At 37.5% G+C, this 11,084-nt stretch overlaps 1 protein-coding gene across 1 annotated transcript; it reads left to right on the forward strand.

The window, feature by feature from the left end:
* The first annotated feature begins 331 nt into the window (after positions 1-331).
* On the forward strand, positions 332-10,031 carry LOC106942986 (short chain dehydrogenase/reductase family 16C member 5). Its single transcript, XM_015026334.1, has 5 exons — positions 332-583; positions 3,238-3,565; positions 4,165-4,296; positions 7,333-7,432; positions 9,759-10,031. Exons 2-5 carry the CDS (start codon positions 3,245-3,247, stop codon positions 9,905-9,907), a joined length of 702 nt encoding a protein of 233 aa, XP_014881820.1. The 5' UTR covers positions 332-583; positions 3,238-3,244; the 3' UTR covers positions 9,908-10,031.
* The last annotated feature ends 1,053 nt before the right edge of the window (positions 10,032-11,084 follow it).

Genomic DNA, 11,084 nt, shown 5'->3' on the forward strand with positions numbered 1-11,084 from the left:
TTCTCGGACTCCATTAGCTGAAATGGCCCTATTTATAATCTTAGTGGGTAGGGGCGGGCCAAGGAGGACTGAGGGGTTTCATTGGATAAGCCTAAAGTCTGTCAATAAAATCAACCAGTGAGCTGTTGCGGTCGATAAAAATTATATTTGATATAATTTTTTTGTTATTAAATTATTATTGAGTGTCCCAATGATCCCAGGAGCTATACTGTCAGGGGCTTCATGCCCCTTGTAGGGGCCAGTCTCTGGGAGATGGGTTGGCTGAGTAGCCAACCCATCTAGGCAGAAGTAAATCAATCGATATTTGTTGAAACTGTCACCATGTCGTTTTTTCACAGATAATCTGTGAAAAAAAAATCTGTGAAACAAGGTCTCTGACTTTTTTCAGTTCTCCCAGTGCTAACTAGACACAAACAGTCAGAGTCGGGAGGAGGATTTTAGTACTGTCAATTACCCTCTGCAGTTCTGCTAATTACCCCTGCCCCTTGCTCTCTGTTAGGGTGCAGCTAGCAGATCCTGTTATGATTGCATAGCCGGTTAGCATAGCCACCGATGTCAGCAGATAAATGATTTTCCTGTAACGGTAAGTTCTTTCTCTGCCTTTTGCACATTGAGCAGCATTGATTGACGGCATTAAGTGCCTCCATCTAGCTCTGATTAGTTGTATTTGGAGCGGTGCATTTCAACATTTCATCAGAAGGCAATAGTAGCATAGGGAGAAGGTGGAGGAAATTGATCTTTTCGCAGATTATCTTTCTCATAACATGGTGTCACAAAATAGTGACAGTTTTAACAAATAAGTAAAAAAAATAAAAAATAAAAAATCATTCTTTATAAAAGTTACATAGTGCAGCTTTAGACATGTGATCCCCAACCAGCTCCAGAAGTATGTTTTGTGTGTATGGATCTATGTTTTCTGACAAAACTCAAGAAGAAATGCCTTTTTTTGGTGTCTTTACATTAAATCTTTAAAACCCTCAGGCAATCCGTGTATTCATGCAAAAAGTATTAGAATGTCTTTACCTGTGCACTCACTGCATGTCACCTGATTCAACAGAGGCACAGACTGAGAGCCGCTAGCAGCAATCACACTTTCAACATGAAGCACTGTGACAGGAGCCAGAAGATGAATTCTGTTTATATATATAAAAAAAAAAACTTTGAAAAGAAAAGTGTTTTGAACTGCAGATTTTCCAGGAGTGTGGCAAGTTTCGGGATCACAGGGCTTGAAATACCCAGAGTGGTTTTCATGGCTGTTCTACTAGAGCAACTAGCACTCTGTTAATGGAAATAATAATGGACGCCACCAAAATGGATTGATTTTAAAGTATCCTCAAACGATCATAAGAAAACGAACGGAGAACAGAGTTGAAAAACAGTTGTATTTTATATTTGCCAAACACCGTTCCTTTAATTTCACACCAATGGAAAGCAGCAATGGGAAACATCTTTATGTTTTCTTCTCAAAATTGAGTCAATATGTTCACACAAACAGACTATTAAAACATAGATGATTTCTCTAATGATATTCCACATATTTTTATTGTTACTGTCACCAGTTGATCTGGGTTTGTTTCCTGAAGCACCAACAGCTGTCTTTGGCTGAGGGGGAACTTCAGCTAGGGAGAGCAGACTGCCGATGTCGACGGTGGTCCAATATGTGTTGTGGAGCAAGTAAATCGTGACATTCATGCAGGCCTTGGATTGAAGCCTTGTTTCAGCTCACTCTGAAAAAAAAATATCTATCTATCTATCTATCTATCTATCTATCTATCTATCTATCTATCTATCTATCTATCTAGCTATCTAGCTATCTATCTAGCTAGCTAGCTAGCTAGCTAGTAGAAATGGGGTCCAACCGACCCCACACACGTAAAACTTGTATCATTTGATCATTTGCCACTGTCCTCTACTTTTGCCTCAGTCCTTGCATGCACAAGGGTTAAATATATATCTTTATATATGGATTTTGTATTTCTCTTATTTGTAAATTTTCTTTTAGTGATCCAGACAGGTACTGTTCTGTTTTGTAGTGTTGGGGGGGGCAGACCCATTCTCGGGGAAGAAGACAGATGTAAAGCTACTTCCTGGAACCCAGTCTCAGACCTCTGAAATGCAGAGTGGTGGATTCTCTGGGGAGTCAGAGCCAAGGTGGCTTAGATGAAGTACAGTCTGCTTTGTGAGCACTAAGAAGAGAAGTACAGAGGAGAACTTGTTGATTCATTCCGTTTGTAAATTTAACTCTGACACACTGTTGCATATCAGTCATTTGTTTTATGGTTGTTGGAATTCATGGTATTGTAGGAAAATCACACTCCCATGTTGCCTTTCTACTGCAGAATTGTAATAAACAGCTGGCCAAATATTGCTGCAGGTCAGCCTGATGAGCTGAGCAATCCTCTTCTACAAAAGGCATGTTATGTTACGAGTTAGCAAGAGACTAAGCAAATCGCATTGCTTTTCACTTTTATTCTGGGGACGAGTTCAGTGAATGGAGGGCAGACCCATTCAATAAACTAGAATATTATATTAATTTCAGGAACACACAGATGGTTGTTAGAAAACCTTTACTTTTGCTAATGATTTCTGATGTATATATAATAAAAACATGACATTTAAAATTAGAATATTAGATCAGATCAATAAACAATTTTAAAAACAGAAATGTGGGCTTAATGAAAAGGATGTTTACTAGCTGCTTTAAAGGTTATTTTCAAAAGGTTCTTTTAATCTGAAAAGATTAAAAGAACTTGCAATCCAAAAATTGTGGGTTTGATTCTAGCATCCTCCTGCCACAGTTTCATGTTCCCCTAAGGCCAGGCACTTAATCCCAAGTTGCCCATTCATCTGTGTATTGGTGTAAGAATGTGTGCACTTTCATGAGTGCAGGTTGGTGAATATGGCTCTTTTGTAAAGTGCTTTGAGTAGGTAGTATGACAAGAGAAGTAAAATTCTAATTCAGTCCATTCTGGGTTTTACATCCAGATTCACAAAATTGATTTATATAGTGCTTAACAACAACCAACTAAGGTGACCAAAACACTTTAACGGTGTGCTTTGTGAGATCATCTGAAAAATAGTGAACAGGTAAGGCCAGGTAATGAACATCTATGTAACAAATAAGAAGCACATGGATAAAACTGAATATAATTGTAACAAAATATTGCCACATAAGAAATCAAATCAATAACTTATTGTGCTTATTTTTAATATGTTTTCTTCTTTTTTTTTCTACAGACTCATCATGAATTTCTTTCTGGAATCAATCCAAGTCTTCTTTCTCTCTTTATGGTACAACATAGAATCTTTCATTCACCTCTTAGTTCCCAGGAAGAAAAAGAACATAGCTGGGGAGGTTGTTCTGATCACAGGCGCCGGCAGTGGAATTGGTCGCCTGATGGCTCAGGAGTTTGCGGCTCATGGTACTGTGCTGGTTCTGTGGGACATTAACCAGGAGGGCATAAAAGAAACTGCAAGATTGGCCAAAAATGGTGGAGCCAGCAGAGTCCACTGCTTTGTCTGTGATTGCAGCAACAAGAATGAAGTTTACAGAGTGGCTGATCAGGTAAGTCTTAGTTTTTACACGTTTAACCGAGTAGTGTTTACACATGGACTGACCTTGGGGTAAAATGGCCTCAGTTGCCTCAAGAAAAAGCTGCTTTCTTAGATGTTTGTAATTAGGGAAAATTCTTTCTCACAGTAAAGTAGAATGGTGGAGTTTAGACTGTTTGGAGGCAGTAATAGTTACTGATCATCGCTGATTTCTTTCCATGATGACATGGTTAAAATGCTTGCATGCCAACTGCCAAAACTCCTGTTTTATTGAAATGTTCATGCCTCCTGATAATCAATCAATCAGGTTCCTTGATTAGTAGAACCTAAACACTACGTGAATCTGCAATGCTGTTAATTCTTTATTTGATAAATACTTTAGTTTTGTAGAATATGTTGTGGGATTTTTTTACACTTGGAATTAAATACGTTTTAATTTTGAAAAGATCAGGTGGTAAAACCCTACAATTGAAATGGAGTGTATGCCTGTAAGTGGCTTGGATGTGTGCTAAATTCCAGCCTGCTTGGCCCAGTCATTCTTTAGGTTCTGGGACCACTAAGTTTATACAAGCAAGTGTATTTTTTCTTGAAATACTTATTTTCTCCTTGCAGGTTAAGAGAGAAGTGGGTGATGTCAGTATTTTGGTGAACAATGCCGGAATTGTGACAGGGAAGAAATTCATGGATGCTCCAGACTCTCTGATTGAGAAGACCATGGAGGTCAACACTATGGCTCACTTCTGGGTTAGTCAAAATACTGATTTGCAACATTATTAAAGGGATCCATGATGCAACAATAAACTTTATTTGAGAAATGTTTATTTCACATGTAAAAACAATGCAGAAAAAGTGCTGTAGACTCTTTGGGTTTTATAAATTTAAATAAAATATTGTCACATGGACGCTGCAATGCATTCTGGGTAAATTATGTTTGCTAGGTCCAACTACACTAGCTCTGTCCAGCCACAAAGGCATTGAGTAACAGCATTAGGCCTTTTCAATTTGAACCGGAGTGCGCTGAAATTGATGGGAATGTAGAAATCACAAGAGATAATGAAGATGAGGAGGAGGAAAGAGTTGGCAGAAGAAGGTGGTGTTTGTTGCTGCTGCCACCTGCAACTTCATAAATGAAACAATGAAAGATATGTACTGCTGGTTGGATTGTGTGATCAAGTAAATAGTTGACATTTGTTGGGGAATAAAAAGTGGCAAACATGTAAAAATAGAATGAAAAATAAAATCATGCGGGACTCGAATCTTCTGTATTCCGATCAGTGCAGCCGCGAGGAGATTTATTTAGTCTGCATACACATTACTAATTCAACAGCTTCAACAGACCTCCGAAGAGCTCACAAAATATCCCCAAATCACCCACTTTCAATGGTTGCTGGACCTTTTATAGGATTTCTTATCTATCGGTGTGTATTTGGATGTTTTGATTAATGGAAATCTTTCCTTCAACTTAGGCAGTTTACTTGGCTCATTTCTTAGTCTATGGATTCTTCCAGTCCACAGCTGAACTGTTTCAAACAGCCCATGTGACTACTTACAGCACTTTGAGTTATTTCCTTATCTGTCCAAACATAAACTCCCTTCTGATTATTTGGATCCAAATGACCTTTATTGAATCATGCAAGCATCCTTTTCAGGTCAAAGTGACCTGGAACACTACCGTAACACATTTCCTGACTAAAACTGCACAAACTAGAGGTGTGCCCATCGATCGGCCACCAATCATAATCGGCTGACATTCGTGAAAAAGTATGTGATTGCCAATCACTGGTTCTTGTTGCCAATCACCAAAAATGATCACTGGTATCTCACTGCGTGTGCAGCTGATCTCCTCTTTCCTTCACACTGTGCAAGCGTCAGGCAACAAATCCTAAGCAAATAGTGTGGACATTCAACTCTGTTGTGTGTTGCAATGAAAAATTGCAACACGCAATTTGGATGTGTGCCTCAAGAAAAAGCTGATTTTTTTTTTAGATGTTTGTAATTAGGGAAAATTACAAACAAGTGCTGGGGTGAAGCACTTCAAAATGCATCAACAGAATGAATCTAATGACACTTAGAAAACAAGCACTTGAGGGAATATGGTTATATCAGAAAAACAAAAACGTATCCTGAGCAGCCAGACAGCAGGTAAAGCAGTACACAACTACTAACATTCACTCATATTAGCATCATGGTCAGAAAGCTAAGCAAATAACCCAAAAAATAATTTCAGTCTTCGAGCTAGATGACCAGCGGTGTAAGATATTGGATTCTATTCCCACTGTTGGACTCGCAACTGGTAGTAACATTTCACAGACGTAGCGCCGCTCAACCTCCACCTGGCAGTGAACTCTCACACCGAACGTCTGCTTTAAAGCTGCAGCATGTAACTAAAACAAACAAAGAAAAAAATATTTTACATGTGTATTAAAACTTTTATGTCCAAACATAAGACAGTTAATCTCTGGGGAAAAGAATTGATCTACTCTGCCTCCTCCCTGTGTTCTGCAGAATTACTCAGCTCAGTCAGAAACAGAAATATTTAATGCAGCCTGCATTTGACTTTGAATGAATGTTGCCTCTTCTTCATGACACTATTTGATATAGGCAGTGCTATTTGACTCATGAAGAATTTATGGTACTGAGAGCCTTACTGTTAAATATTATTTTACTGATTGCATGTTTTTCCCTTGACTGTTGACTGAATAGCTGCTATATTTTGCATGTTTTATGTCTAAATTATGTGAATTTATTGCCAGATCATTTTTCCATTTTGGTAGATCACATAGTATCATTTATACCTAAAGCAAAAAATTAATGTTCAATCCAAGTGATCAGCAGAGATCGGCCCTCATGGGTGATTGAAATCAGAATCAGCAGAGCATTCCTCGCACAAACAACATAATTATTCTTGTACACATGCTCTGTATCTGTTCCAGTCTTCGGTCCAGTATCTCCTTTTTTGGGTCTGGTCTTCATCCGGTCTCGGGTCTGTAGTTTCACATTTCATAGTGGCACCAGTAGCAATATCTCCATTATCATTTAAAAGAGCTTCCAGCGCTGCCTGTCTCTGATGTTTCTCCCAGCATCTTTCGATCTCTAGTTGGCAGCAGGGCTTAGGTGCGTTGTGGATAAAAACTATTGGTACGGCATTTGGTTATAGCCTGCAGGGTAACGACCTGTTAGATCCTTCATCAGTTTTGCTTGTACAAATGACTCAAATGAAGTTATGTTCCTCCATCAGCTCTTTCCCATTGCTCTCTTCTTTATTTTCTTCATTTGGGAGGTGATGAAGACTCACCTCACTGTTTCTGTTTTTATTTTTTGCTTTTTATTTGAAATTACAGCCAACAGTGATGCCATTATCTAAATTTTCAGCAGTCAAATGCAATAAGATAAAAATAACTCTTGTAAAGTTAGCTTCCGGACCAAAGACCAGCCACTAAACAGGTGCTGCTGGACCAAATGACATCATCAACCCAGCATGCATTGCACAAGTATAAAAATAGCAACCTCCACGGGTGAAAAATATAATGAAAGGTATAAAATTTTGAAGTACAGGAAAATTACATGTCTGTCTGCCTGTCTGTTGGTTGTGAGGAATGTTATAAAAGATAATTCTGTTAATCTTAGGATTAGTCCGATCATCTAACACAAAATGTTTTGTGAAATGTGGTTGATAATTTTTTACTTTGTAGTTTGTAAATTTCCCATTTGTCATGTATTAATTTTTTACTAATAACATTTGTGCATTTTACTTTTTCTTATTTGTTTTCCTTCTCTCAGACCTACAAGGCCTTTCTACCTGCCATGATCGCCAATAACCATGGCCATCTGGTCAGCATTGCCAGCTCTGCTGGACTCATTGGAGTAAATGGATTAGCAGGTGTGTCCTCCTTTGGCCGTACAATTGACGTGGTAAAGCAGGGCTGGTCCTAGGATCTGACATGTGCTTGCGCACCAGGAAGCATGCAAGACTTGCTCTTTGTCACAACTGTAGGCCCGCCATGTCAGAAAGACCCAACTTGCTCAAATATCATCCGTTCCAACACTGATTCTAGCATATCCACCCTCCATATTCCCTGGTATGTATTCCCTTGTTAATGGGATTGCATAGCAGGGATCTGACTTCTTATTTGACTTCTTGAGTTTGGCTTGAAGAAAATAAATCAAACATGAAATATTTTAAACTGAGAAACTCAATCAAGGTTCTGTCCAAAGTATTAAAAGACAACATTGTGCCTGATGTAGGTGTTGATGCTGTAGGTGTTGATTGTGGTGGTGGGGTAGAGGAAGGGGAGCACTTGACCAGCAGCAAGTACAAAGTACCTTTGTTCTTCCAAGGACAGTAGTTGTCATTGGCCAATGCCTTCTCTGAAATACTTGGGGTAAAATTGTACGTAGAGTTCTTTTTTGATAAAATGTATGACCAAAAATCTATGAATTGGGTGAATGTGGATTTAATAACACACTACGTTCACATATATACCCACTTTGCTTATTTGAAAAAGATGATAGACAAATCAATAAAAAAGCCTATTAAATACAAATAATTGAAAGTCAAAGATTATAGTGAGCAATAATGAAATAATGAATGATTATCAGTGATTCACCTCATAATAAACCTCTTATCTGAGCAAAGTACAATCGTGTTTTAGAATAATTCATGCCAGATCAGTAGAGCGGCTACAACTTGCCAAAGAATACAATGTCTGGCCTAAACAAAAATTGTGTAATATTTTGTGGACTAATGTCCTACAAACACTGAATTCAAGCCACAGTACACAGTGAAGACGGTGAAGCATGGTGGTTCAAGCATCATGATATGGGGATGATTCTTGAACTATGGTGTCCTATTTTTCACATATCAAGGATCATGGATAGGTTTGAGAACACCAGAATACTGGAGGATGTCATTCTGCCCTTGAAAGACATACCCTAGAAATGGGTGTTTCAACAAGACAATGACCCCAAACACACCAGCAAGCAAGAAAATCGAGCTTCCAGGAAAACAAAATTCAAGTAATGTGGTCAGCATAATCCTTGGACCTTAATCCCATAGAAAAGGCTTACATAAAAATGCTATTCATGAGGCAAAACCAAGAAATGCTGAATAATTGTAGAATATGTTATAATTGTCCTGAAGCTGCAATACCTGTTGACTGGTTGGTCAAGTTGAAGTTGGTTGACTTCATGTACTGATGTGAAGCAGTTATCAGAATCTGTTGTTATGCAACTAAATATTAGCTTATGATTCTCAGGAAAGTTGAATCTTTAAGCATTTCTTAGTTTATACATTTTTGAGTTTGTAAAGAAACATGTCAACACTTCTATTTTTTTAGCATTATATTTCCTGACTTTCTGTGAAATTAAAATTACATTTTCCGATTTTCTTGCTTTGAAATAGAATGTGCAGTGTCCCCAATGCATATGTGTTCATTAAAATACAATTTATTTGAGGTTTACTCACCTTTTTAAACATACTATTATTGTGAACATAACTGTACATTCCAAGGAGAATATCTAAATAAACCCACCATTTGATTCAAGTCACTGACACTGACTACAATCCCTCATACCGAGCTTTCATGTGGCAACAGTGGACAGAAAAACTCCCCTTTAACGGGAAAAAACTTCCAGCAGAACCATAAGCTGACTTATGGTTCTGCTGGAATCATATATATATATATATATATATATATATATATATATATATATATATATATATATATATATATATATATATATATATATATGCTAGAACAATGTGTGACAGTGTTTGCTAAACTTTCTCATTAATTTCTTCAAATTAAGAAGTTTAAATACCTTAAAGTAACTGTCTTCAAATAATTTGAGAATGTCCAGCCAACATACCATTCACCAATCAGATAACTTCTGTGTCCCGGAGATAAATGTGTTTTGTTGTGAAATGTTGGCGTCAGTCCCAAAACAAATGCAAAAAACCGTGTGAAAATAATACCAGAACCAGCTAATAAAAGGGTGTTGAAGTATCTTCTTTTCACATAAATGTGCATTGAGACTTTGATCTGAATACAGTGATAAAAGAAATCATTCATTTGTATTTATCATAAACTTTACCACTTTCTGTTTTTGAGTCATTGATACAATGAATAGCACATCCTTAAATACTTGATGAAACTAGACTGTACTTTTGTTGACTTTTGTGTGTGTGTTGATCCTTCTCCCTACAGACTATTGTGCCAGTAAGTTTGCAGCTGTAGGTTTTGCTGAGTCGGTAGGCTTGGAGCTTCTAGCAACAGGGAAAGATGGGATCAAAACCACCATTGTGTGCCCCTACTTTATCAACACTGGGATGTTTGATGGATGTCACACCAAGTAGGTCTTTCTGCTTTAAAATCAATTTGAATAAAAATTTTTGCAGGTGTTTTATATGTGAACAGGATATCGTTTGGTGCTTGGGACAAAATCCTATGAACACATACACTTAGCAGTTTTCCAGATATTAAATCTCTCAAGTACCTCGTCATGGTGTTTAACAGAAACAATGCATAACACATATTTATATATGAAATGTGCTGTTTTGCAGAAATCTGCAAAACAACTAAAATGCAGAGTACCTTTAAATCTATACTGAAAACTCACCTGCTTAGAGATGCTTTTGAAACATAATCAACAATCTGATATTTAATGATGGCACTTGACAAAATGTAATGTTTCAATTGTTGCCTATATGTTCTATGACTTTGTATTTTTATGATGTAAAGCACTTTGAAATAGGGCTGTTGTAAAAGAATACTCTAGTAATCGAGTACTCCATTTATTATTGTTAAGATTAATCGAGTAATCAGAAAAAACCTGCAGTGTTCTATTTATCCGCTTATCTGAATAAATACACCAGCAGTGCTATTCTCAGCGTTTGCTTTGAAATGGTTACCATGCAGTTCCGGGAAGAGAAAGGCTGTCATGCCAGTCAACTTAAGAATGGTTGTTTGTCCCCCGAAAATGATAAAAACCCGGAAAATTCGACATTATGCTGCTAGTACAGCAACAACTCTTAGGTGGAACCTAGAGCGCTCCCCAACACAAATGATGATGCGGCTGGAACATGGTGCGCTAAATAATAAAACATAATTTAACGAAGCTTTGAGGCAGGTAAATTTTCAAATCATTCAAAGAGTCGTTGCATCCCTACTTTGAAATGCTTTGTTGTTGAAATGTTCTACACAAATAAAATTTGATTTGATATTCCTCAAACATGGGCCCAAAGCATTACTCATAGCTGAGAGCCTCAAAAATCCTGTTACAAACTTACTAACTAGCACTTGGACAAGCAGGCTCTGTGAACTACTGTGAATTGTAACAGAGTGGTGAAGACAAAGTCATGTTGAATTTAGGACTGAATCCTATGGAAGACCAAAACTGACATAATTAAAAATAAAAGTAGAAATGTATGTTTGTTTTTCCTTTTCCTTAAGCATGTGTTTTCGTCAAGAAATGAAAATATTTATACCGCAAGTTGTTCTTGTGGTTCACATAGAGCTGTGCAACCAGAGCCA

The sequence above is a fragment of the Poecilia latipinna genome, unplaced genomic scaffold (genome assembly GCF_001443285.1).
Source record: "Poecilia latipinna isolate Pla-1442-1.1 unplaced genomic scaffold, P_latipinna-1.0 Scaffold4756, whole genome shotgun sequence".
Classification (NCBI taxonomy): domain Eukaryota; kingdom Metazoa; phylum Chordata; class Actinopteri; order Cyprinodontiformes; family Poeciliidae; genus Poecilia; species Poecilia latipinna.